At 59.5% G+C, this 27,688-nt stretch overlaps 1 protein-coding gene across 1 annotated transcript; it reads right to left on the bottom strand.

The window, feature by feature from the left end:
• Positions 1-5,438: 5,438 nt before the first annotated feature.
• FOXO6 (forkhead box O6) lies at positions 5,439-26,947 on the bottom strand. Its single transcript, XM_059919967.1, has 2 exons — positions 26,028-26,947; positions 5,439-7,639 (listed from the first exon to the last, which is right to left on the bottom strand). The coding sequence occupies exons 1-2, from the start codon at positions 26,439-26,441 to the stop codon at positions 6,374-6,376; spliced, it is 1,680 nt and encodes a 559-aa protein (XP_059775950.1). The 5' UTR covers positions 26,442-26,947; the 3' UTR covers positions 5,439-6,373.
• Between the last annotated feature and the right edge of the window lie 741 nt (positions 26,948-27,688).

The raw sequence follows: 27,688 nt of genomic DNA, 5'->3' as shown, positions 1-27,688 counted from the left end.
CACTTTTACTACCTACCTTTGACAGGTGGGAAACTGAGGTGCAGAAGTAGGTAGGAGTTGGTGGCAGAGCAGGGACTTGCTGTCAGAAGACACAGCCTACAGCAGGGCTGTGGGAAGCCGAGACGTCCCTCATTTCCAAGGGAGAGGGGGCGGCTTCAAGAGGGTGGAGTAATGCACACCTTCGTGAACCCCACGCACCGATACACAAACCCGGAGCAAAGGGGTTTCCTTACCTGTCCCAGCCTGGGGAGCCTGCCTCAGGAGAACATCCCTGCTGGGGACTCGGGCTGAGTACAGCAACCCTCAAGGTGCCCAGCCCTGTCCCTTCTGTAAACACAGCTCTAGTAGATCCATATCATTTACTCACCAAGACACTGAGGCCCAGAGAGGGGAAGGAGCTTGCTCAAGGCCATAGGACAGAAAACAACTAGAGCAGAAGCCCCCAGGAGGCAGGCCATGATTCTCACCCCTTGCTCTCCTCATTCACCATGCAGCCTCAACTGGCACTGACCAGGCCGCTGAATCATGGGTTGGGGCAGAGACCTCCCCACGGGCAGGTCATAGGGCCTTCAAACCCATCTGGTGGTCAGCCCAAGAGTCCACTGTGTCCCCATTTGGGGGGACATGGCCTCTAGACCTGGGCTCCTGCAACCACTATGTGTTACTTTTTTTTCCCTCATATTTTGCAGGGTGATTTTTTTATGTTACTTTTTAAATTTTACAAACATGCAAACTTAAAAAACAATCACAACCAGTAGCAGCAGCAGCACTGCACCCTTGCCAGTTGACATTGCCACTGTCATTAATCCCGCCATCCCCCAGAGTCATCACCACCTCCAGCATCAGTCTGACTGTGCCCCCCACCACCAATTCCCACCCCTTAGGCTGTCGTTACCCCCAGCCCTTCATTAATGACTCGGAATTGGTCTTCTGCCACCCTTTGCATTTCATTTCTCCTCCCACTCCCAGGCTCATTCCAGGATCATTTGACCTGAAGCCCTCCCCAGATCTGCATCCCTTCCTGCTCCCCTGAGCCCCTGGCCTCGCCTGTCCTGCAGAAACTGCGGGCTGGGCTTTGGCCCTGAAGTCCTCACTGGGGGCTGGCAGCCAACAAGGGAGCCAGGAGGGGCAGGAGTGCCGAGCGCCCCCTTCCCCAGGGCTGGTGCCCCACCCATCCAGCCGGCGGCCTGTCTGCCTTCCTGAGCTCATTAACTGCAGGTCACCATTCAGCAGGAAAGACAAGGCGTGGGTTCTGCGGGCGTTCATTAGCCGTGAGAGGAACAGTGTGTGTGAAATTAGCAGTCACCTGAGGACCTCGATAATTTCATAATTAGGAGGCCTAATGGCTCCAGCTCTGGAAGCCAAATGACTTAACCCCTTGCCTGCTGGGCGCCTAACCCCCAGCCCAAGCCTGCAGTCCCCTCCCTGTGACCCAATCATGTTCATTTCTGCCACCCCCATGCCCAGCACGAGGGTTGGCACAGAGGGGGTGTGAAAGCAAAGTTTATGGAGAAAATGAATGAATGAACAAAAGGGTATCTGACTGGGGAAAGAGCTTCAGCCCCCGCTGCAGGTGATCAGGGGAGGAATGACTCTCCATCTGCAGGAGTAGGTGTGTGGCTGTGTGCGTGCCTGTGTGTGTGTGTGTGTGTGTGCGCGCGTGCATGTGCACACATGCAGGTGTAAGGGCACACACACGTGTGGATCTGTGCTGTCTGCTTCTAAGAACCTTGTGTGTGTGTGCACACTCACATCTATGATATTCATTCCGCTGCCTCCTGTGCTCTGTGGGTGCTCTGTGATGGGTCCCCACGTGCCTTCCTTGAAGCCAGCCTCCCCCGGTACCATCTAAATAATGGTGACCCCATAATTTCTACATGGGGCATTTGGTGGGAAAAGCAGGCCTAGGGAGTTGCCCTGAACCTGCATTTGCATAGCAAGTACACTATTTTAGTTTAGACTGAATGTTCCATTTGGGAGTCTGGTGTTAATAAGGATGGGGGGGCACTAAAGTCACACCCTTTAGTATGTGGAGCTGATCCTGACAGCCTCCGAAGACCCCCCAGCCTCTCTCGGCCTGCTCCCCTTCCTCCCAACCTTTCCCTGGTCCTGAAGAGGTGGAGGCTGAGGTGGAAGATGGGGTGCACTGGGGTCCGGACTGGATCAGGCCCTCCCCAATCTGGGAACAACTGATTCTGAGGCTCTGGTGACCCTGCCTCCCTCCCCGAATTGTTGAGCAGTGGTTGGGGAAGAGGTGAGTGTGGTGAGAGGGGAGGGGAATGAAGAAAGGGAGAAGAGGGGGTGTGAGAAGAACAAGAAAGGGATGGAGAACAGGAGGGGAATGGGGTAGAAAGGCAAGTTGCAGCAAGGATGGGAAGTCTCAAGGAGGTGAGAGAGAAGAAAAGAGGAGAGAGAAGATGGGAGGGGAGGGGCGAGAAGGAGAGGCAAGGAGGCTGAGAGCATTATCAGCACTTAAAAAGCGAGCAGCTCAGTTCTTCTTTGGCACAAATAATGGCTTTTTATGAATAAATCATGTGTCAGACGCCTCCCAGGGAGTGGGCATGGAGGGGGGCGCGTCTGCTGGGCTCCAAGTCTGGCAGGGAAGGGCCAGTTGTGGACCCCCAGCTGCAGGGGTATTGCCCCCTTTCTCCTGATGGGTCCCAGCAGGACAGAGCTGTCTCTGGAATTACCACTGGCCTGAGCCAGGTGGAGCTCAGCCATCACTCTGAGGTGGTCCCGCTGCTCCCTGCGCGAGAGTCTGGCCCATCCCAGGGTTGGGAGTGTTCCTCTGTTCCCCTCCCCTCCCCTCTCGCAGCAGAGCTGCCCAGAAGATGCTCCTGGCAGGGGGACACCAGCTCTAGTCCACCCGGAGAGAGGGATGCACCAAGACAGGCAGACACACCCAGAGAGGGAGGCGTGCAGAGCGCACAGCTCACACAGGCATGGTCTCCACAGCCCCGGGCACACACGTGGGCACACTTGGAGATGGACACACCGTCATTCCCACCACACACACACACACACACACACACACACACACACACACACACACACAAATGCTCAGGCATGCGCACACTCAGACAAGGAGACCCCAACCATCACTCAGCCTGCCCCCTCCCAGCATGTGCGCATGCGTGCACGCACACGCACGGGCCCACACGGACAGATGCATATGGGGCTTCATGGACACACACAGACCTGCACACGCACAACAGCAGCCCACCCTCCATCAGCCTAGGGTGGGGGCAGCTTTGCAGCCCAGATGGAGCCCAGACCCAGCTGGGCTGTCCCTGAGTCTGGTTGTGGGGCGGGGCTGGGGCATCACTCCCAAGGGAGAGCTCATCTCTGTGCTCCCCACCCGGCGAGGACACCTACCACACCCCGCAGGGAGGTCTCGCCACCCTCCGCCAACTGAGCCCAGAACCAGTACAGGTCCTGCTGGCTCTGATCTCCTTTGTTCCTCTGCTCACAGCCACCACCCCAGAGGCAGTGGGGGCCACAGGACAGCCTGGGCATTGGAGGTACACATTTGGGCAGGAACCCCAGCTCTGCCCCTCGCCAGGAGTGTGACCTCAGAGAATAATTCCCATTTTATTTGCTCCTCAAAACAAATCTGAGACTGGTGCTACTGCCCCATCTTTCAGACCAAGAAAGTGAGGCTCTAAGAAGTAAGAGTGTTAGGCATTCCTTTCTAGGACCAGGCCCTTTTCACAAACCCTAGGAGCCCACAGTGTCCTGGTCTTCCTCCTCTCCCTAGCTGCTCCTACTCAGCCAGTGCATTTCTCTTCCTGTGCCAAGGTGCCCTAAGGTGTTCCCCTGAGCAGACCTGGGTCGCCTGCTCCTCCCACTCTGCACCACCCCCGAAGCCGCTCCCAACACCTCCATGACAACCTCCGTACTCTTACTTCTCTGACCTCCCTCTCCAGCTCAGACACCTTCCTGGGCTTCTGACCCCATTATCCGGCTGGACATCTCTGGGCCACCATGTTGCCCAATGCCAGGGAATGCCATTCACACAGTACATATGCTCCCAAACATCCCTCCCAAATCTCAAGGGGTCCCATAAGGCATAACTCAAATTGAGCCTGTCTGAGGCTGAGCGCACCATCTTCCCCAGGGCTCCTCCTGCCTTGAAGTTCCCCATCTCAGTGAATGGCCTTGTCTGCCCAAGTGCCCAACCAGAATCAGGCATCATTTGATCCTCATTCCCCATATCCAATTCACAACCAAGTCTCAATGACTCTACAGCCAAAATATATGTGAACTCATCCTTCCCCCTCCAGCCTCACTTCCCTCCCCTGTCCCTCCTGGTTTGAGTCACCACCAGCATCTCTGGCTTGGCCACGGACCCTCTCCCATTGTTGCCCCTTCTGGCCCATTTGCCTCCCCATCATTGTTCATCTTTCCACCTCTGAGCTTTGGCCATGCTAAATTGCTTTTTGTTCTGGAACCCAAATGATCTCTTGACTCTGGCTCTCTGATCATGCCATTCCCTCTGTCTGAATCCCTTCCTTTCCCAATGCCAACTCATCCTTCAAGGCTCAGCTGAGACAGCACCCCCTCCGGGCCCCTTCCCTGACTCCTCAAGCCCGGGATGGGTGCAACTGTCTCATTCATTCCCACAACAGCCCCCTGCCTCCTCCATTCATTACATCTCTGATCTAAAATCGCCCATTTACTCATCTCTGTGCCCCTCGAGCCTCTAAATTCCTTGAGAGCAGAGGTTGTGCCTCTGTTGCTCTCCATGGTAGCCCCAGTGCTTGGTATAAGACCTGGCACATAGCAGGTGCTCACTAAATTTTCCATGGATGAATGAATGGATGCAGGACCTGTGCTGCTACTTTACATATGTTTTCTCATTTACTGCTCACAAGAAATCCATGCAATAGGTGTACTAGCCTGTGGTCTAGACCAGGAGAGCAAGGTTATGGAGGTTGAAAATTTGCCCAAGGTCACACAGCTGGAAAACAGCAGGGAATAAATTCAAACAGAAGTTTGTGTGCCTTCAAAGGCCTCCTTTCCACCATCGCTGCCTGCCTTCCTAAGCCATTTTCCCTCTCTGACCGTTTTCTCATCTGTAGAACGGGAACAAAAATTATACCTAATACAGGACCTGGCATGAACACGTTCTCAGTTAATATCTGTGCCTTCTCTCCCAACTCTGAAGCTTATTCAGGACAGAATATCCCCAGGCCAGAAACTTCCTGCATGCACATGTTCACAGAAACAGGTGCAGAGCTCCACACAGGCACATCTCCAGCATCCAAAACTCAGTAGGCACTTAACCAATGTGTGTTGAGCAGACAGACATCAGTGAATGCTGACACAGACTCAGACACAAAGCCACAATGGGCTCGGGCACAGGGACCCCCGCCTCCATGATCCCTACCAATTATCCTCTTCCTCCGCAGCTCCCCCTACTAGCCCAAGGCACGAGAAATATTTAAAACAATTTTATTCATGAAAATATGCTGTACAATGCACTCTACACGGCCTCGACACGGCACACACGCACACGCACACGCTGACGGCACGGCCACGGTACACTGCCTACGATATGCGCCGGGGACGCCGCGCCCACAGACCGCCCCGACCGGACACTTATAAATATGGGAGAGAGGAGCCAGGACTGGCACGGAGAAAGGGGTGTCGGGTTGGGGGGTGGATCCGGAGCTGAGGCCCACTGGGGAGGCTGAGACCAGTACTGGGGAATGGGGACGAGCGGAAAGGAAGAGGGACTTCCACCTGGGAGGGGAGAAACTAAGGCGGGCAAGGATGAGTGGGCGGGGCTGAACTGTGGGTCTGGAGGTCGGAGAGTGGTTGAGGGCCGAAGGAGGACAGCTCAGGGTGAACAGCCAATAGGTAGGTGTGAGTGTGTTTCTGGGAGGAGGTTCCTGGCTTGGGGTGGGTGAGGCTAAGACCAGTGGGAACGTGTCAACTGGGGATCAGATTCGACTTTGGGGTGGGCGATTCGTCACGCGGGGGCCCCGCAAAGGAAACTGAAGATTCGGAGACGCCCCCCCACCCCGCCCCGCCCAGTCTCCCGGTGGGCTTCCCAGACCAGCACGGCCCACCTCATTCCTCCCTACTCCCACCCAGCCCGGAATCCAACCTCCACTCCCAGGCTTCCCGCCCTTGGGAGGAGGGGGAGCGGGTCTCAGGAGTCTGGGCAAGAATGGCAGGGCGCCCCAGCCCCTCCCTACCACTTCCCTCAGCGGTCAGCTTCCGAGGGATGTCTCTAGCTGGGTTGGGGCTGCCTCCTGGATCCCCTCCGTGAAGCGGGAATGGGAGTGGGGACCCGGGGATCAGGATGGGAAGACAGAGGCCCCTGGGGGGGGGCGGGGCAGGGCACCGGGGGCGCGGGAGGCGGCCCTCAGCCCGGCACCCAGCTCTGGTTGGGGGGCGGGGCCCCAGCCAGGCCGGGAGGCGGCGGCGGCAGGGCCGAGTCGAAGTTGAAGTCCATTTCGTCGCTGTCCATGAAGTCGTTGAGGATGATGGACTCGACGTCGCACTCGAGGCTCCCGCTGAACATGTCGAGGTCCAGGTCGGCCGGGAAGCGGTCGGGCGCGGCACCCAGCGGCCCTGCGGCGGCGGCCGCGTACGGCCCCGGCAGCGCGTCCAGCAGGAGGCCGCCGGGGGGGCCCCCGAAGACGGCCGCGTGGCCCGGCGGCGCCACTCCCGCCGCGCCCGCCTCGCCGGGCAGCGTCATAAGGCTGATGGGGTGGGCTAAGGCACTGCGCGAGGGCGCCGGCGGCGCGTATGGGGCCACCCCCTTGCCCGGGTAGGCGGTGGCCGCGCCCGCCAGCGCCAGCTCCCCGGGCGCGCCCAGCACCGGGCCGGGCCTGGGTGCGGGTGGCGGTGGCGGCAGCAGCGCGGGCAGCGCCCCCGGGCGGTAGGGCGCGGCGGCCGGCGCAAAGCTGGCCTGCTTGTTCTCCTGGATGGTCTGCATGGGCAGGCGGCGCAGCGCGCCCAGCGCCGGCGGCCCGAAGCCCCCGCCCCCGCCGTAGGCACCGCCCTTGCAGCCGCCGAAGTAGGCGGGCGTCCCGGCTCGGGCCCGCGGCCCGTATGCATCCTGCGAGCCGTCCAGCAGCGCCTCGGGCAGCCCCGCCCCGCCGCCGCCGTGCAGGCCCAGCGGGCCCCCGAGCTCGGCCAGGCGGGTCAGCTCCCCCGGGCAGCGCGCACCCAGCGCGGGCGATAACGCGCTCGCCGGGCTCGGGTACATGAGCGGCGACGACGGCGCCAGGGCCTCCAGGGCCTCGTCGTCCTCCAGTTCGGCCGCCTCCCCGAGTAGGGGTCTCCCGCCGCCGCGGAAGTCGGCCCATGCCTCGTAGTCGTCGCTGGCGTGCGAGGCCGGGCTCGTGGCCCACTTGGCCGCGGCAGGCACGGGTCCCGGGGCTGGCGCGCCCTGGGGACTGTCGTCGGGGCTTCGCTCCGGTGCCTGCAGCTGCTTCTTCTTGCTGGCCTTGCCCTTGATGCGCAGGAACTTGGCCCCGTTGTCCATGGACACAGCCCTGCGCCGCGGGGTCTTGCCCGTCTTTCCGCCCTCAGGGTTCAGCATCCACCAGGAGCTCTTGCCTGTGCCCTCGTTCTGCACGCGGATGAACCGGGTGTGCAGAGACAGGTTGTGCCGGATGGAGTTCTGTGGCCAGAGACAAGGATAGGGGTGGGGGAGTGGGAAGTGAGGGGGTAATTGATGGGAAAAGGAGTGGGAGAAAATAGAGAAGTGAGAGTATAAGAGAACAGGAGAGGAGCCAAAAGGTGGAGGGGGAGGGAATAGGGAAGATGAAAGGGTAAAGGGGAGAAGGAGGGGAACAGGTGTAAGTACCAGGTCGGACAAACTCAGACTATCCATGCTCTACCCCAGACCCGCCCCATCCTTCCCGCTCCCCTGCCCCACACAGGCACTGTCCGTAGGGTGAGGCCAGGGCTTTGGGTCTAGCCTTTCCAGGGAGGCAACTCCTAAGGGGCCTGCAGCGGGGGAGCAAGACCCCCCTCCCCAACTCAGCCAAGCCCCGCCCGGGGCTAGCCAGGCTGCCAGGGCCCCCCAGCAGATTATGTAAGGGCTCATGCCGCTGCGGCTCATTTGTCCGCTCCCCACCACCCTGCCAGCCTGGCATGGCGCCAGGAGCCCGAAAACCCAGGGCTCCAGAAATCAATCTCGCGGTGACTGATTAAGCCCTGTTTAGAACTAATTGCTCTTTCGTGTGTGGGGAGAATAAATTACCTGCTTTAATTTCGTGTCTTTAAAATGCAACTGCAGGTAGAGAAGACTGTTAACCCTTTGCTGGGAAGGCCTGACCAGGGAAAGCAGAATAGGCTGGGGGTCCCCAAGGTGGGTAGAGGCCCAGACTTTCCCCCAACTTCTCTGAGCTTCTGTGAACTCCACAGAGGCTTTGGATCCCAGCAAGCCCCTCAAAGCACATCCATTGGCCATGAAGACCCCAGACCCCGCCCCTGCTCACTGCCCACGTTCAGGTCAGCCCAGGTCCCCTCTGGGCTGCAGCCTTCCCTCCCCTCCCCTCCCCTCCCCACCCACCTGATGCAGAGTAGCTCTGCCCTCAAAGCCCCTTCCTGGTGGAACCTTCACAAAATCCCCACACAGCAGGTGGCATCAGGCCCATTTACAGACAAGAAGACCAAGGCTCAGAGAGGTGAAGTGGCTTGCCCAAGGCCACAGAGCCCTTCTGCTGCCCCTGGTCCTTCCCTGGGCTTCACCTTAGGCACACCTACACATATCCTCTTCTAAATTTCTGTTGGGCCCCATATCACTGCCTGCTTTTGCCAGGCCTGTCCTGGGGACAGAGGAAGGCTGGGGAGTCCACAGCTCCACTGACCTGGCTCCCCGCAAGAACCTGGAGGAGGAGAACTTCTGCAGGGCCTACCATGCCCCAGCGCTGAGGCCTTCCTGCTGGTGGCCTGGACCTCCTGGCTCAGGCACTGCTGTGGAAACAGCAGGGGTTTGGGTATCTGCAGGGCTGGGCAGGATGCCTGGCTCTTTTCAGCCACCTAGCTATGTGACCATGGCTATTGACTCAATCTCTAGGAGCCCATGCCTCAGTGAGCTCCTCTGAAAAAAATGGGCGACATCCAGTAACCACCTCAGAAGGCTGTTAGATCATTATCTGAGATAACGTGTGTGGGTGTTTGGTGAACACACCAGGTGCCCATAACGCTGGTTAAATCCCTCACTCTGGCCAGAAGACCTCACTTCTTAGATCACTCCACAGACCCGCTCTGTCTCTACAATCCTTAGTATCAGGCCCTGAGTGTAACTGCGCTGGGCACGAAAAACCCTGGGGAGCTGGCATTACCCCATCTCATGTACCAGGGAATGGAGGCCAGAGGCATGATGTAACTTGCCCTCGGTCCCACAGGCGGCAATGCCAGGTACCACTCCAGATCTGCCCGGCATACGGACCTGCTGTCATCCGCCCAGCTCCAGAACCTCTGATCCGCGAGGGCTCTCCCTCCTGCCTCCTTCCCGCCTGTCTCCAGAAGGAGGGGTCCTCCCTGCTGCCCAGGGCACCCTCCCACCCCTCACCCCCAGTTCCAGGTACTCACCTGACTCTTCAGGGCCCCAGGCTCCCTATCTCTGGCACTTTCTGGTCTTGGGAGATAACAGCTAGGGCTTCAAGGTCTGTCCCAGCATTGTCCTGCCTGGCTTCTCCTGGGGCCCTGAGAGGAGGGGAGCTGGACCCCCCAGGGAGTGGTGCTCCCTGGAGTAGAAACCCCCTCTCCCGCTCCCGCCCCTGCACCTGGCTCCCCAGCCCCTTCCCAACACCTGTGTTTGTTGCGGGGGGGGGGGGGGGGGGCCTCAGAGGCCTCAGTTCTCCTCCCCTGGGGGATTATCTGCCTTACCAGAGGCTCCACCTCCCAGCTGCTCCAGCTAGAGGTCAGTCAGGCTACACCTCTTTATCAGTGTCACTATGTGCCAGCCTGGTTCTGAGTGCTTGGGGGTGGGAGGAGGAGGAAGGACACCGCCAAGTACGGGCACCTCCCGGGTACCTGCCAGGTCAGCCCTGAGTACTGGAAGTACTTGATCTCACATGATCATTCTATCAGTCTCCATACAACGCAGGGATTGTGAGCCCTATTCAAGATGAGGCGAGTGAGGCTCAGAGAGGTTAAGTAAGTTGAAAAGATCACACAGTTTAAGTGGCAGAGCCAGGCACTGATTTCAGGTTAGTCTCGTTCTGAGTCTAAAGGACCTCACGTTCCACCATGGGAGAGAGAACAAGTCAGAGACCTTCCAAAGAATCTTAGGAAACCAGTCCTCCATTTCTTCTGAAACTTTCCATGACGTAACCAACCCTAGAAGCTGGCAGTATGGGAAGCTGGGGGCATGTTAAAAGGTCAAAATTCCCTACAAGTTTTGTGCTTCCTTTGTAGAATTCAAAGGAATCTTGCACTGTACTCTGTAATACTTCCAAATTTTCTGAATATCAATAAAAATATTTTAGATTCCCACCAAGAACACATGTTCCAGGCCTATGAAGGTCTGCATCCTTCCCCACTCTGTTCCCTGCCCAGCCAGGTACCCCTGAGCCCCAGCCCAAAACCACAGCTGGTTGGACCCAGAGAGAAAAAAGGACTTGCCCCAGTTCACCCAGGGATTCGAGCCCAGGCCTCCTGACCGCCAGCTTGGTGGCCCTCCTCCCCCGGCAAGCCTGACCCGGGGCCAGTCCCTCCTCCTCTCTGGGCCTGTTTCCCTCCCCATAAATTGATGAGATGGGCCACTGCACTCTAGGCACCTTTTCAGTCTGACAATAAAAAGTTCTTGGAATCATTCAGTCCAGAGGTTTTCAAACTTTTGTTTTTTCTAAAGTAGTGGAACCTTTTTAGTGAATGGAATCTAATGCAAAACTTGAGTGTTCTACACTCAAGCCATCGGAGGTGGGGCAGGGGTACCTGGAGCCCTGCCTGCTCAGCACCCTCCCTTGGCACTCTCACTGAAAACGAGGCCCTTGGGGAGGGATTCTGCAGGCCAGGTGGATGGGGCAGTTGAGGCCTAGAGAGGTGCCGTGCCTTGCCCAGTGTCACCCAAGGAGGTGGCCCAGAGCTGGGCGAGGACCTAGGCCTTGGTCTGCTGAGCCAGGCTCTTCACCAGGTGTGCACCAGGGCTGTGCCCCAGGAGGCAAGGCCAGGCCCTGCAGCCCATTCTGGCTACTCAGGTCCCAGCCACCTGGTACCCATCAGAGCTCCCGGCCAAGATCCAGTGGCAAGCGCTGATCACATCTCGCCCACAAGGCCTCCTGGGAGGCCAGAGGCCACGGAGGAGGTGAGGGAGATGCCTCTACCAGGCAGCAGTAACCAGGGCTCCCTCTCAGAGTCACCTAGCAACCCGCCACCACAGCTACGGCCCCGGCATGCCCCGGTTCCCCTGGTGCCCAAGCTGGGCCCTGCTTCTGGGGCCTCACACCTCCCACACGTCCATGCAGGCCTGGGGCAGGTTCCCAGGGGAGATGGGACCTCCCTGACTCAGTGCCTCAGAGGCCATCAAGGGGCAGAGGGAAGGGACAGTAGGTTACATCCCATGCCCATCCTACTCTCCCTCAGAACCTAGGCGAGAGGCCAGCCCCCTGGGGCCTCAGGCACCAGGGAGAAGAGGCTGGTACAGGACAAAGAGCACGGGCTCTGGCGTTGGATCTGGATTCCAGTCTTGGCTTCAACACCCACAAACAATGGAGCAAAAGATGCTTTGAACCTCTATTTCCTCAAACAGCTACCTGCTTGCACCCTGTTTCCCTCCAGGCAGCAGCTGGAGGGATCCTGTACATAACGTGGACCACATCCAGTCCTGCCCAGAATACCCTGATGCCCCCATCTCACTCAGAGTAAAGAACAAAGGCCTTGCCGTAGCCCACAAGCCCCTCCATGACCTCCCAGGCTCCTCCCCTGACCCTGTCCTGCTGCCAGGAACCTGCTAGGCACCATCCCACCTTGGGGCCTCGGTCGCAGGGGCAACACTGTTCGCCCAGATGCTCACATCCGTCTCTCATCTCCTTCAAGTCTCTGTTCAGATGTCACCTATGTGAGAAGCCCCATCCTGCCCACTCTTTTAACAAGTGCTTCTCTGCCTTGCCATTTCTTGGCCCCCTTAGCCTGCTCTGAATTTTTCTAAAGCAATTAGCACTTTCTAAAGTACCATATAATTTCTTTATATTCTGTGTTTATTATTTATTGTCTGGTTTCCCTTATATTAGAAAATAAGTTCCATGAGGGATTTTTGTCCCCCCCTTTTTTTTTTGTAACCGGACCCCATGTGTTTGGTATATGCTAGGCATTTCATAAACTTTTGCTGAATGAATGAAGGAGAGAGAGAAAAGGGGGGGAACATTGTGTGGCAGGGAGAATTAATGAGACTGTCAGAGTGGCTGGCACATGATAGGGGCTTCTCCAAACTGGGCTGAGAGAGGGGAATACAGGATGGAATGGGAGGCAAGCATGGGGTGGAGAAAGGCAGGAGCGGTCGGAGCCACAGAAGGAAGCGCAGAGAGGAGGAGGGGCTTCTGTGCGACGGGAAGAAGGGCTCCCAGGGTGAACAAGGCGGCTGCCCACCCCAAGCCCCACCTGCTCGCTCCTCCTCCCCAGATAGACTTGGGGAACCCAAGGCTTGCTGTGGCCAAGCCCTCTCACAGCCTGGACCACGTGGGCCAGAAGACGCTGCAGCAGCCCCTGTGGGAACAGAATAATCTCGTCCTTGCTGATGGTGCCTTCCCTCGCGGACAGGGTCTGAGCCATTTGGTAGCGGCAGCTCATACATCCAAGGGGACACCCTCATCTATTCCCAGGACACCCTTCGCCCACGAGCGGTAATGCATTCATCTGACAGCACAACCCCATTTATCCAGCACACCAGTCCCATTTATCCAGCAAGTACAACCTCATTCGCTAACAGCACTCCATTCACCTGACGGGCCCCCTCATTTATCCAGCAGGACACCCTCATTTATCCTCCAAGTCGGAGGCTCTCCTTCCTCCTGTGGTGTGGCTGTGTTCTCTGACGGTGCAACCCGACTGATCCAGCAGGACAGCATCTCTTCTACAAGTACACTTCATCCCCTGACAGTACGACCTCATTTATCTAATAATGCAGCCTCACCTTGCCTCCAAGTACCACCTCATTCCCTGGCAGTACACCTCGTTTATCTTCCAGCACAACCTCATTTCTCCTCCCAGCACAGCTTCATTCCCTGATAGCTCAAGCTCATCCAATCTTACTTCTCCAGCCAGAGCCCACCAGATCTCAGGGCTGAAGAGCAGGGGCAAAGAGGGGGAGTTTGGAGAGAGAAGAAGGGTCCCACCATTTGCTGTCCCCTGCCTAGAGAGGGCTGCATGGCACTGTGACTATATCCAATCTCCCCAGAGGCCCTAAAGGGCCCATGGACTTTGAGTTCTAGGTTGCTCAGCCCAGCCAGCCCTCGACCGTTGCCCCACCTCCCATTTGGTCCCCTCGAGAGCTAAAGAGGGCCTACAGGATGGATTTCCTTCAGCTCTCCAAAAGGGGAAAAACCCCACCTGATTCGATTTGTAGCATTTGCTGATTTCTGTGGCATAGATACTCCCATCGTAGCCAATTTTAAGCTGGCAGCATGATGTCATTGAGTGCAGAACTGGGAAGAAGTGTGCATGATCAGCTCTCACGAGCCAGTGCAAGCCAGCTCTCGCACACCACTGGCCCGTGCTCAAATACCGAGGCAGGAGAAGGGCACCACCTACCATGTGCCAGACCTAAGCTAGACTCTTTAGATATGTTTCTTCTTTGAATCCTAAAAACCATGCAAACTGTGAGTAGGTAATGCTATTTTACAAAGGGTGGGGGGAGAACTGAGGCTCAGGTGGGTTAAATGACACCTGAGGCCATGAAGCTGGGAAGTGATGGAACCAGGTCTGGGTCTCCGGGCTGTTGGATTCCAAAGCTAAGGCTCTTCCTACCCACACCGCCAATGTGGCGGGGAACACTGCCCTGCTGCCCACCTCAGAGGTCATACCTGCCCTGGTTCTCAAGCCCAAGCTTCCTGGTTTTCATCAGAGACAGGAGACTCAAGTCTTGTGCTCCCCACCCACAAGCCCTGTGCTACCTCCTGGCCTCTGGCACCAAGGGGATTCCAGGACCCTCCCAGTTCAGTCCTGGGTCTTGCGTCCATCCATCCAGCCCAAAACCAGGTATGGATGCCTCTCCAGGTCCCATCGCTGTCCAAGGTTCAGCCCGGCCCCTCCCTCAGGAAGCTGATCCCAACTACCCGATGGGGATGGTGATCCAGCTCCACCCTCTAGTGCCTTCCTGAGCGGAGATCACCTGTGGGGCGTGTGAGCGCTCTCATCCCCTCCGTGACTCCCATTTCCTCTCTCCCCGCTTCCTTCCCTCCTTTCCTGCATAAAGAAGGGTTAAGGGCTAGAGTTGGAATCCCAACTTCATCCATGTGACCTTGGGCCTCCCCGTAAAAGACGTAAAAGACGGTAACTATCCGGTAACTATCGCAACATCCATGGGGGAGGGGGCGTGGCTGGGAGCTGGATGAGATCCCACATGTCAAGAGTCTTCCTGACTCCCTGTCTCAGCCCCAGGAGCAGCTCTTGTACCACACCCCACCCCCTCTGGCCCAGGAACACACCTGACTCAGAGAGAGCCACAGACTCTGGGGGAGGGTGGCCGGCGGGGGGAAGGGTCACTGGCTCTGCTGCCTGGAGTACTCAGTCCAGACAGGATTCCTGGCAGAAGGGGTGACCTGGATGACCTCAGGGCCCTGAGGCCACATGCAAACCCTTGGTACTAGGGTGTGTAGTGAAGGAGGGGTAGAAGGGCAGGTGGGGGCATCAGAGCCACAAGTGTTGACAGGTGAATGGGCTTGGGGTCAGCAGTGGAACAGAAGTGGGCAGCCAGGGTCCAGGAGGAACCAAATGTCCAAAGCAAGCCATGAGGTCAAGGGACAGGCTCTGGCGTCCCCCACCCCTGCCACCCCAGAGACAACAAAACCCACACACCCAGCCCGGACAGCACACAAATCAGCAGCAGAAGTCCCAGCTCACCCCTACTCAAAAGCCCATGGCTCCTCATCCCTTGACTGACATTCAAGGGCCCTCTGATGCTCTCCAGCTTCATTACCTCCATTCCCTTAAACCCATCTGGGGCTCCAGCCACCCTGGATGTCTCACGCCTCCATGCCTTCACACACTCTGTTCCCTGTGCCCTTCCCTCGCTCTCTGCTCAAGCGGTTCCTGCTGCTGCATCGGGGCTAGCTGTGCAGCATCTTCCTAGCCCCCTCTGCAAGCCCCACAGGTAGTTGCTCCCCCTTCAGTGCTACTGCAAAAATCTACCTGCACGCTGGAGTATAACCGTAGGTGAGTTTGCCTCCCCACTTGAACTCTGTGGGGCAATCCTTGGCTCACAGCAAGTCAACACATAGGTTGGAACCCTCAGCAGCCATGAACCACTCAGGCCTGGCAACTCTGCAGTTTCTGTTCAACAAGACCTCAGGCCGGAGCTCCAGGCCTTGCCTCCTCCCTTCCAGTTTCCCCTCCAGTTCCTGCTGCCTCTGCCACCTCCCTACTTCTCCCCTGGCTTCTCGGGAGACTTCAGCAAAGTGAGAAAGGAAAGAAACTACCATTTGCTGAGCATTCGGTGCCCTGTGCTGGCACTCAACAATTAAAATCTTACTGAGTATCTGTAACAAACCTCTGAGTTGGTTTATTATCCTGATTTTACAGATGAGAAACTGAGGCTTCAAGAGACAACTGACCTGCCCAAGCGGGTAAGTGTTGAGGCAGGAATTCACACCCAGGGCCCTTGCTCTTCCTCCTACCTTGAGAGGCCTCTAGGGAGGAGCCTAGGCCAGACAGAAGCTCCCCTGGGGAGGGGGCGCCAGGAGCTGTCCACACTGGCTCAGCAACCCCTCCACAGACTCTTCCCTCCCTCTTCCAGGATTAAAGGGGATCCCTAAATGCCAGGCCATTCAGGCCTCTCCCAGCCTCTCCTCATCGGAGCCCCCTCCCTCCCTCTGCCGGCAGCACATCCCACACCCCTGCCCCCGGCCCTGGGAGCAGCTGCGGTGACCTCACCCAGTCCTGCCCTGGGCCTGGCTCTGGGGAGGGCTCAGCAGCTGTGCCCCAGCCCTACAGGCTGGCTCCTGGGGGGGAAGGGGGGGAAGAGTAGGCATGGTGCCAAGAGGACCATCTGCTCTCCCTGGGGCATGGCCACCCGCATAGACACTGCCCTCGTCCCCAGGGGCTGCCCTTGGCCCTCTGTCCCCATGCCAAGGGGCTCCGGGAGCTCTGGGCAGCCCACCCAGACCGGGGCACCAGCCCTCATCTGCCATCTGTCTTCTCCTGGAGCCTGAGAGGTCCTTGCAGGGCATGTTGGAGCACGAATGTCCGCCGAAAAATGAACAAGTGCTCAGGGTAAGCTCTGGGGGCAGAGGCCAGAGGCCAGGGCTGGGTGTGCTGAGGACTGCCTGCCCCAGCACCAGCCCTGCCGAGCCAGGAGCAGGCGACCCCCTAGGGGCTGGCGGAGTGGGGGGGGCTCCATCCACTCACATCTGCTCAGCTGGCAGGTGCCTCTGGCTGAGGGCAAGCCCCTTCCCCCACGGCCCCAGCTCAGGTTACAAAAGAAGGCAAGGCCAGCTGAGGACAGGGGGAGGGGACTGGAGGGGTGGAGGAGGCATCACAACTTCCCAGAGTGTTGGGGGAGGAGAACCCGGATCCCTAGATGAGACTGAGGGCCAGAGAGGGAAGGACCATGCCCAAGGTCACACAGACTGCCAGTGGGCAGAGGAGCCAGCATCCAGGGGCAGGCAGCCCCGGATTCGAGGGTGACCTTGAGTAAATCACTGGCCTCATCTGTAAAAATACAGTGCCTAAAACCTGCCTGCTTGCCTCCCAAGGCCATGGGGAAGGCTCTGTAGGCTAGAGAGCAGTGGTTGGACCTAAGGGCAGGACAAAGCTTGGACATCCTGATTTTCTGACACCCCAGGGACAGAAAGGGAGGGACTAGAAGAAGAAATCCTACCCCCCACCCCAAACACATACACAAGTCAGTGTCTCTCAGGGATCAGGGCCCAGGACCCCCCCCCACCCCTACACACACAGCACACGTGGAGGTATCTCCTTTCCTTTCCCAGAGCAATGAATAACAATAATGATATTTGCTAAGATTTCACTGGGGACTTTACATGTAACTCTCCTTACATGCAATTCTCACAACAAAGCTTGGACATAAGTCTTTATTATTATCCCACTTTGCAGAGGGGGAAACTGAGGCTAGGTTGCCCAAGGCCACACAGAGGGTAAGTGGCAGAACTAGGACTGCTCCTCCCTGCTTGCCTCCAGACTCCTACCCACACCACTTTGTCTTACCTCTGAGATCCTCAAGGCACCAAAGGGTGCTGCTTGGCACCTCAGGCCTGGCATCTGGGAATCTTGGGGCCTCCACCCTCTCTCAGGCTCATCTTCTCCCCTGGACCCCAGTATTAGGCCCACATTGGGCACCTGAGCCAGTCTCTCCCCCCACCCCAACCCTCCATACCATCCTTTCTGCCCATGCCATTCCTCATCCCTCACAGCTTGGAGTGCCAGCTCCTTGGTGTGGCATTCAAGGCCATTCACCGTCCGGCTCCTGCTTGCTTCCCCAGCCTCAAGTCCTGCTGGGCTCCAGCTAACACAGCCAGACCCTGTGGGGCTCCTAAAGAGTCCTGAGGGTTTGACTCCTTTGCCTGGTTCTCCCGCCTCACCTCCAAATACCCATAGCTCATAATCTGGCCCTCCATCATGACCCTGGGTAGTTTTTATCCTCGTCTTATCTCCCCCGCTGGACCTGCAGGCATTTCGAGGGCAGGGAGCCAGTCCGGTTCCTCTGAGCAGTGCTGCACAGTAGGTGCCCAGTGGGTGCCCAGTGGGTGTAGGCCTGGATTAACGCGAGCGGAGGAAGCGGCCATCAGCCCTGGGGCCTGCAGATGGAGGGGGGCAGACAATGTCAGCTCCCTCCCTCTGGGAGCTCTGGATTTGAGAAAGGGTGCCAGGGATCCCACAGCCACCCCCGAGGCTGGAAGCCCCAGGGCCAAACTCTAAGGGAAATCAGAGAGACAATGCTAGGGCTGGGGGGCAGGGGGGTAGCGGCCAGCCTGGACTGTGCTGGCCAGGGCACTCGGTTAGGGAGGAGTAGCCCAGGGGAGTTTCATTTCTGTCCCTTCCAGTGGGATACTGTGAGAGCCACTTTGTTTCTCTCAGCCTCAGTTTCCTCATCTGCAAACTGGGGATAGTAGCAGTACCAGCTTCACGGTTTGCTGTGAAAATTAAATGGAAGCACACCTGTCATGGCATGTGGTGGTTGCACCCTGGGCTGGAAGAGTTCTGTGTAGCTGAAGAAGGGTCAGAAGACGGGTGGGGTGAGTGATGTGGCTGTACAGGTTGACTGGGGCCAGGTGGCCAAGGCCTGGAATGGCACGCTACAGCCCCGGGACTGGATCCTGTAAGACCAGCACCGCGCTGTACACATGGTCTCGCCTCCCCCACCGGACGGGGAGCTAGCAGAGAGCAGGGGCTGCGACTTTCCACTTCCTGGTGGGCCAGCGCCAAAGAGGCCTGCTGAGTACACCGACGTTTCCCCTCCCTCGGGCAGCCAAAGGCTCTCAGTGGCAGAGCACCTCCCTCCTGCAGCCAAAGGCTCTCAGTGGCAGAGCACATCAGACACGGAGGGCGGGCAAATGTACTGTGGTGTTTCAGTCCCTTGGAGCTGACTGCATGGGGCTCAGTTCCCTGGAGGACCCAAAAAAGAGTGAGGAGGAGAGATGTGGGCTCAGTCTGGGCAGCCTGTTTAGAGAAGGTGGTCCGCCCTGGGAGCGGAAGACGGGAGGGGGACTTCCCTGGAGGTCCAGTGGTTAAGAGCCCATGCTTCCACTGCAGGGGTTGCGGGTTCAGTCCCTGGTCGGGGAACTAAGATTCCGCAAGCAGAAGCAGAGGAAGCTACCATCTAAGGCATCGGTTCAGAATCCGACCCGTCATCAGACAGACCTGTTAAAATATAGATTCCAAAGCCCACCCACTGAGAGTCTGCTACAGAGGGTCTGAGACAGGGACTGCAGACTGTACTACCTAAAAGCTTCTAGGTGACTCTGATAATCAGCCAGCTCTGCCAACAACTAAGGATTTAAGGCAGATTCTCAGAAAGACACATTGGGTTCCAGAATCACCTAGGAGGTAGGATTTTGTTCAAACTACCCAAGCACCCGCCTAGTTTCTGAGGGGTGTCCCCAGGGTTCAGTCCATGAGAGTCGCTAGCAGCCTTGGTGAGCATGTAACAATGGCAGTGGTTTGGGCTGAAAACTCCAGCGTCAGGTATAAAGATGGCAGTGTGAGGGCTGCCTGGGATCAGAGGCAGCAGGGAAAGTGGGAGGGAGGGCAGGGCCTGGACAAGGCCAGCAGAGGGCCCAGGGGGCCAAACAGAGCAGTTTGGGCTTGGTTGGCTCCCAGGGGAACTGAGGAGCCCTGGAGGGTTCCGGAGAGAGCATGAGTGAGCCCTGGGGTAGGAGGGCTGGCTGGGGTGTGGGCTGATACTGCACTGGCATTGGAAGATGGCAAAACATGGAGGAAACAGGTCTGCTTCTAAATCTAGGCTCAGCCTCGTCTCAGCTATGCTACCTTGGCCAAGTGACTTCATTTTTCTGAGCCTCCGTTTCCTCAACTGCAAAATGGGGCTATTAACACATACCTGGCAGGACCCAGGGAGGATGAAATGAGAGGATTTATGTGAAGTGCCCAACTGACTGCCTAGCACCCAGGCGTTAATCCTCTGAATTCTCGTTCCCCTTCCCAAAAGAGGCATCCCCCTTCGAGACCAGAAACGCTTCTCTGCAAAGAGGGAGGCCCGGGGGGTGGGGGTGGGGGAAGGTGTGGGAGGCCCCTCCCCCACACGCCACCTGGCCCCCCTCCCACCTCCACATATGGGTTGGGGGGTGGGGAGAGGCAGCAGACAGCCAAACCCTCCCAAACAGGAGTTGGTTTCCATGGTAACCAGGATGCCAGGAGGAAGGGGGGCGCTCCAGATCCAGCTGTCCCCCTGAGCGCCCTACCAGGGCCCCAGAGCCTCCGCTAATGCCCACCTAACACCCTGTACCCCCCATCTGCCTGCTCTGGTGGCCAGCTGGGACTGCCAGGAGCACTCCCTTCACTGTGCCCAGAGTTTGTCTGCCACCTGGGTACTGCCAGGGGCAGGGTAGACAGCCCCAAGCAGGAGTCCCCAGTTCGAGTCCATCCACACGTGTACTCACGTGCTTCCACCCATGATAAGTCCCATTAGGTACTCTACACTCTCGGTCCCAACTAACCCCTCATGGCTCCTAGAACCAGAGGGTTTGTCAGTCACAGCCCCGAAAGGGCCACAGTCTGAGTGCGTTAAGGCCCTTTGGACACAGATGAGAACACTGAGGACCAGAACGGGAGAGAGCTTTGCTCCAGCTCACACGCGCTACATCAGGGTGCCCTACAGGTGCTCTGCCCACCGCTCACCAACTCCCGACTCCACAGCTCCAACAGACCCCAAAGGGCTGAACTAGGACACCCTGAGTGATGCTCCAGAGAGATGGGTCATTGCCAGGGAGAAGGAAGGAAGGCCTAACAACTTGAAGGTCTTGTCTAGCAACAGAATGGGCAGTCCCAGAGCTTTCGGGCTCCAGGTCCCTGGGAGTATGTGAGAAAGGGATTGATCTGGGAAGGAGGCTTGGAAGCGGGTGATGGGCTCCACCTCTCTTGGAGATCCAAAGTCAGACTCAGAGGTGGAAGGAGTGGGCACCAATGTGTACCTGTTTCTCAGGTACCCACTCCCAAGTTGGGAGGCAAGCCACAGGCTGCAAATAGGAAAGGGGTGCTGAGGAGTCAGCCACAAGTTAAGGGAGACAGTGAGGTAAGGAGGGGGCTCCCTCTGCTACAGCTGGTGCACCCATATGCCAGAGGCTCACATCCACACACGCAGCCCACGACCACACCCTCACCCTTCACAAGACACAGAGAGAGGGGCTTCCATAGCCCCCAGGACCCCACGGAGTAGCCACCACCAGCTGCCACTCAAAGATGGGAGAAGGTGGGCTGCAAGAAACAAGCCTGCACCCTTTCCAAATCCCTCTTCTCCAGCCCCAATGGCACAGGAGGAAATGCTTGAGTTTGGGGGACAGGACAGGGTTCAATTCCCAGGTCTGCCACTTTTTAGGGATGTGACCCTAAGACAAGTCACTTCTCCACCTAGGAAACCGGGATGCTAACACCCACCTGGAAGGATGGAGGACAGGATTTGAGGGGACGTGGGCTTGGATGGTGGGCGCCTGCTCCCCGGCGCTCTGAGCCCTTGCCCCTCTCTGGCAGAGCCCCTCCACTCCACTCAGTCCTGAGCTGGGTCCTCAGGGCGTGCAGAGAGGGGAGCCCCAAACCGCAGAAAGTGGCGGCTGGGGGGCGCTGAACTTTCGAACCCGCACACACCTCCCCCCCCCAAGCGCCGTTCATTACCTTAACAGGAGTTAAAAATAACCGTCTCATCTCTTTAAATTAGTCTGTCTGCAATTACCGCCTGGCACGGCGCTGCCCGCCATCGTCCCGCTGGAGCGGCGCCAGGTGGCAGGCGGGGCCCTCACCCTGTCTGTCGGTCTATCTGTCTGCCTCCAGGTTCCCCCCTTCTCCCCGCAGAGGCGCAGCCACCCCAGGGGCCTCCCGGCGGCCCTGCCTCCCAAGCTCCCCAAGTTTCTGGGGAGGGGGCCGGGCGGGCCACGCGGCTGGCAGAGTGTGGGGCCTTCGGGGAGCAGAGGACTGGGGGGGAGGGGCGCGGTGGCGAGGGAGGGGCGCCGGGAGGCCCGGGAAGCCGGAAGGGCCCGCTGCGCGCCAGCGCTCGTGGGTGGGTGTGAGCAGGTGGCCGTGGGAGTCTGCCGGGCGTGCCAGCAACTGTGCCAGGAGCGGCTGGCACGGGCTCGTGCCCAGGAGGCGGGCAGCTGCCAGCCCCCCGCTCGTGCAGCGCGGGGGGTGAGGACACCCCCCAACCCGGGCTCACACCGCCTCTTCCCGCACCTCCACCAGCCCTCGGGGCTGGGGATCCCCGGAGGACAAAGAAGAAGGAGGGAGCCCTGCTGGAACGGGCTGGGGGGAGGAGAGAAGGGGGAGCCCCTGCACGCACAACCACCGCTCAGTCGGGCTGTAGCAGGACCCTCCTCCCGGCCTCTCAGATCAGTCTCTCTCTTCTAGCCCCCACCCCACCTAGGACCTACGGGCCCGCCTGGGCCGTATTGGGGGGGAGACACCCCCCTGCTGATCCCACCCCACAACAGCCAAGCTGCTCCAGGCACTGAGGGAGAAGGGAAATCCCCATCCACTGGGCTCCTCCCCCACCAGTCCCGGGGACAGGAATGGGAGGCACCCAGGCCTGGCCTGGGAGCTCCCAGGGGAGCTGGCAGCCTGGAAACACAAAAGCAGGCAGAATAACTCCAAGGGCGCTAAGTGGAAGCAGCACCAGGACCCGGAGCAGCCTGGAAGGCTTCCCGGAGGAGGAAGGTGGGGCTAGAGTGTCTGAGAGGAAGTAGGAGGCTCTACCTGGATGTGGGATATCCACACTTTTGCGACACTGGAGAGGGAGGGAGACTCCTGTCCAAGCCCTCGTCCCAGACCTGGAGACCATCTGCCCTGATGGCAACACTACCAGCCTCTCTGGTGGAGTTCCCAGCACCAAGCCCAGACTCTCTTCGGGCTTCAGCCTGTTGGGTGCCTTAGGCCTGCTGTTGATCTTGCCTCCTCCAATTCCTCTCTGCAACACCTCTGAACTATCTTCCCACATCACAGGTGGGACCACAGGGCAAAGGCCAAGCACAGGGCCCTCACTCGGCCTTTCCCACGCCACAGCCCTGCCATCCCACGCTCCTAGCCCTGCCTAGGAGCCCCTGGTTCCAGCCTGGCACACCCAACAGTCTCCCAAACCCAACATATGCAATTCCACCTCCTTGTCTTTGCGTATGCAGTCAATATCCCTTGGAAGACTTTCTCCCAAATTCTACCCACCCACCCCACCCAGTGAAGACAGACCAGATCAAGTGCCATCTTCTCTGTGAGGGCTTGCCTGACTCCCCAGGGGATCTAACCCACTTTCCCCACACCCCTACTCCCACCCCCACTCCCCGGCCCTCAGTCCTGCTTGTAAGACAGAGGGCTTGCGTGTGGAACTGGCTGAGCCCTGATGCATCCTGAAAGCAGGTGCAACGCCTTCCCCTTCGGTCCCCCCCACTCCATCTAACACAGGGTTCGGTACACTCCAGGACTCAAGTGCAACACTTACGTGGGGGAGGGGAGGGAGGAAGGAACAATGGGGTCCCTGGCCCCAGCCCTGGCACCTGAGGTGTATCACAGGCTCTGCTAACCGGAGGGTGGCTGGGAGTTGGGAACGGCCCCGCCACCAGGGCCCTGGAGGGACTGACTGGGAATGGGGGAACAGGCATTAGGAGGGACAGGAATGAGAGGGGAAGGAGGCTCCCTGGGGAGCTGGATGGGGGGGTGGGGTAGAAGGAGGACAGCCACTGAGGGGATGAGATGGGAAAGGCCAGGGGCCTCTCCGAACAGCCCTCCTCCAGTGCCTCGGGGGTCTCTGCCAGGGCCTAGGTCAGGAGCCCAAGGCTGAGGCTCCCTCACCAATGCCCTAGCCCAGGACAAGCATTCCTGAGCCCAGGCGCAGGGAGAACCAATGTGTCCCCAGCAGCCGTGGTGCAGTGGAAACTGCATCCAATGGGCAGGCGGGAGGCCTGGGCCATCATCCAGGGCCTGCCGCTCACTGATGACCTGAGAAGAGTCCCATTCCCTTCCAGGGCCTCAGTCTCACAGTCTGAGAAATGAACTCATGGGACTAAATTATCTCCAAGTACCTTCCCAATCACAGTCTAGGATTTAGATCTGCCCCCGTTTGAAAGCTGTCAGTGTCCCCCACCCATATCCAATGCCAGCAGGACAATATTCCAGAGGCTCTGGGTCCCTGGAGGGAGACACATCTGGATTGGAATCCAGTTTTCCCATCTACTGACTGTGTGACCTTGGGCAGTTCACTCCTTCACTCCCTGCCTCAGTGCCCAGCCCTATAAGTGGTGACAGTAAAACCCACCTCAGGGAGTGCAGAGAGCATTAAAGGAGACACCTGGCACAGATGCCTGAAGGTGCCTGGCACAGGGCTTGGCCCTGAGACCCTCAGTGAACTGCAGTTCTTTCCCAGCTTCAAGCCTCATGTTCCCTCTTGCCATCTTCCTTATCATCCCTCACCCATCAAGCCCAGCTGGAGCTCTGCCTCCTGCAGGAAGCCCTCCTGGCTTATTCGGGCCCATAGTACCCTCCCTGGCCTCACCACCCTCTGCACTATCCACCTATTTCTTCACTCTTTTACCAGACACGCACTGGTAGTTCCCAGTGCCAGGCTCCATGCTCGGTGCCGTGGGCACAGAGATTGTTCTGACACTGCCACTGTCTTCCAAAGAGGGTGGGGAAGGGAAATGAGACAGGACACAAAAGACTAAGACCTATGACAGGTAGGGAGAGGGCCAGAGAAGAGGGAGTCCTGAGCTAGCTAAAAAGGGTTAGGGAAGGCTTCCTGGAAGAGGCATCTGAACTCTGTGCCCTTGAGGACAGGGACTATCTACAGGGAGAAGTGAAGGGTGGGACAGTACATGGGAGGGAGGTGGGAGCAAAGCACAAGGGCAGGACCCACTTAGGAGGAACAAGTGTTCCGGAGGGGGCTGAGCCCAAGGGGACCGGAGAGAGGATGGAGAAGGAGACTCATGTCGGCCCCTCCAGCCTGTGTCCCCACCCAGTAGTGGCCAGAGACAGACAGAGAAGCTGCCAGCGGAAAGCCTGAGAGCCATGGGCTCCCAGGGCAGAGCACCATGGCCCCTACAGTGCAGCCACGGGGCATCTTAAGCTGTCCATGTCCGCGAGCCTCCCCTCCTCCACTGGCACACCTCCTTCCCCTGACCCTGCCTACAGGCACCACCAGCCAGAGCCCCTTCCCTCCATTCAGGCATGCCTCCCTCATAGAGACCCCCCTCTCCCACAGGGAGTCTCACAGCTCACAGGCCCTGGGCATGGCCCGACCCCCACCCCACCCCAGTCTCCTCTCCCCCAAAGGCATCGACTATCCCCATTCCCCAACAAGTTGGCCAGGGGAGGGTCTAGAGGCCACAATCCAGTCAAGACCCTGTCCTCGCCCAAGATGGCTCCCCCCTTTCCATTGGTTGGTACTGAGGCCTCCCTGGGGTGCCCCTCCCCTCTCCCCCTCCCCCAAGTGCATCTGGGCTCAGAAAGCCAGGGAAGTGGAAGACAGCCTGGGGTGGTCATGGACAGATCCCCAGGTCTCAATACCTTGCCCTCACACCAGTAGGGATCATCACCAGCCCACCATGCTGATCCAGGCAAGGGGGGCAGCAGCTGCCCCACGGAGAACTCAGATCTCAGGTCACCTGACCAGTTCCCCACCCTAGGCTGGCTGGTGCCCCAGAGTGAACTCCTGGCACCACAGAAAGAACTGTGGGCCTAGGGTCGCATTCCTCACCCTGAGGCCAGCTCCAGGGAGGGCAGTGGGAAAGATCTGGGAGGAAAGCAGCCACTGGCCCCAAGTCATTATTTCAGCTCTTTAAGGAGGGTGCCCTGGTGGAGAGGGTAAAACAAGAGTAACACAAAGCAAACTCGTGGGGGTAAGAGGGGGGTCCCCAATGTCTGAGGCCTGAGAATAGGTTCTTCTGCTATGCCCCCAAGGATGGGGTAAGGGTGTCCCTCGAGAGTGCCTCAAAGTGGCAGTCCCTTGTCACCCCACCAGACCTCCCACCTCGCATCCAGAGCATGCACACAGCTGCTCCCAGCACGCCCCCGCCTGTCTGCCGGCCGGCCCCACGCCCTGGGCACACACTCTGTGACTCCTGGGGGTGCCCCAGGGCCTCCCTCTAGACCGCCCGCCGGGAGCCCAGACGCATCTAGCAGCCCCTGGAAGCCCCAGCCGACGACTCCAGACCCCCTCCCCTGCCGGACGCCCCCACCTTCCAGCCGGCCGAGCTGTTGCTGTCGCCTTTATCCTTGAAGTAGGGCACGTAACGGACCATCCAGTCGTAGATCTGCGAGAGCGTGAGCCGCTTGTCCGGGGCGCTCTCGATGGCTTTGGTGATGAGGTCGGCGTAGGACAGGTTCCCCCACGCGTTCCGCCGGGAGCTCTTCGCTTTCCGCAGCGGTCCGACCTCCGCGCCCAGCGGCGGCGCTGGGGCCATCGGCGGGGCCGTGGCTCGGCGCTCCGGCCCGCAGTCCTCAGCGCCCTCGGCCACCCCTGAACCCAGCGCTCCGTCCTCGTCGCCGACCAAGTCTGGCTGCGGCAGGGGCCAGGTACACGAGCGCGGCCGGCTCTGCGGCGCGAAGTCCGGGTCCACGTCCACCTGATGCGCTCGCAGCTTCGCAGCCATGGTCCCGCCCGGCTCGGGCGAGGAGGGGAGGGGGGCTCCGCGGATGGTGGGCGGGCGGCTCTGGGATCTGCGCGCCCCGGGGAGGCCCGCGGGAGGGGTCCCTGGCGGCGCCGGCTCAACCGCGGGGCGCCATGGGCCGGGTCGCGGAGACAGGGGGCTGGACGCGCTGGGAAGCCCGAAGGGAGGGAGAGGTGGGGGCAGTGAGGGAGCGGCGGCCCCGGAGCCCAGCGGGCACACACCTCGCCCAGCCCCGCTTCTAGCACCTGCCGCCTGCCTGCGCCTGCAGCCACCACCGCCACCGTCTTTGCCGCCGCTCCCCCGGCGCCGGCCCCGCACGCGGGCCCCGCTCTCCCGGGACGGGGCCGGATTGCACCATGCCGGAGCCCGAGCCCGTGCCGGAGCCCGCGCCGCCGCCGCCCCGTGAATGCCGCCGCCGCCGCCGCTCCGGCTCCAGCGCCAGCTCCCGCGCCTGCCGCGCTCAGCGCCGGCTGCACCTCGGATGGGCGGGGGACGGGGAGGGGGCGGGCCCGGCGCGGGAGAGGGCGGGGCGTGCCCGCCCGCGGCCGCGGAATCCTCGGCCGGCCGGGTGCCCCGCCCGCGAGCTGGAGGTGGAGGGGCGGGGCTCCCGGCCGGGGGCGACCCTGCCGTAGCCCCAGCACGCAACAGCGCCGCCTACGGAGCAGGGGAGGAGCGGCGGGCGCGACCCCGCCCCCTGCTTTGAGCTGGGGGAGGGGGCGCGGGGGCGAGGCCCGAGCGCTCTCATTGGTCCGCAGCAGGGCTGTCCCGCCCACGGACTCAGCTGGATCCCTCCCCGAAGCGCGTCAGCGGGTTATTGTTACAACCCGGGGTTTCCCAGGGCAACGGGGATGGGGCGGGGCTCAGAGCACTTGGCTCCGCCTTCTATTCCTGAGAGGAATGCCCCGCCCCTGTTTCTAGACCCCCCCCCCTCCCCTCCCACCCCCCCGCCCCCGCCCCGGTGTTTCCAAGTCTTCATTCCAGAAACCTGGTGGGGTGGATGATGGAGCTCCCCTCTTCTTTGTGCCCTGGGCTGGAGAAAGGGAGAGGGTCAAGAATACCTGTGTTCCGGGTCAGGCTTGGCCACAATTTTGGCTTCTCCATCTGCAAGTTGTTTTTCGTGGGCTTTCAGGGTGCCTGAAGTTTAACGTGTAGTAGAATCAACCTGGCGAGCTTGTTAAAACATATTGCTGTGTCCCAGTCTGGTAAGTCTGGGTTGGGGCTTGAGACTC

This window comes from Balaenoptera ricei, chromosome 1 (assembly GCF_028023285.1).
Source record: "Balaenoptera ricei isolate mBalRic1 chromosome 1, mBalRic1.hap2, whole genome shotgun sequence".
NCBI classification, from domain to species: domain Eukaryota; kingdom Metazoa; phylum Chordata; class Mammalia; order Artiodactyla; family Balaenopteridae; genus Balaenoptera; species Balaenoptera ricei.
The sequence above is the reverse complement of the archived record's forward strand: the minus strand, read 5'-3'. Positions and strand labels throughout refer to the sequence as shown.

Excerpts from the sequence above, each read along its gene's own strand:
- FOXO6 (XM_059919967.1), bottom strand. The coding sequence starts at position 26,441 with ATGGCTGCGAAGCTGCGAGCGCATCAGGTGGACGTGGACCCGGACTTC. Across the intron at positions 7,640-26,027 it reads ACAGCTCGGCCGGCTGGAAG|AACTCCATCCGGCACAACCT; the intron begins GTGGGGGCGTCC and ends CTCTGGCCACAG.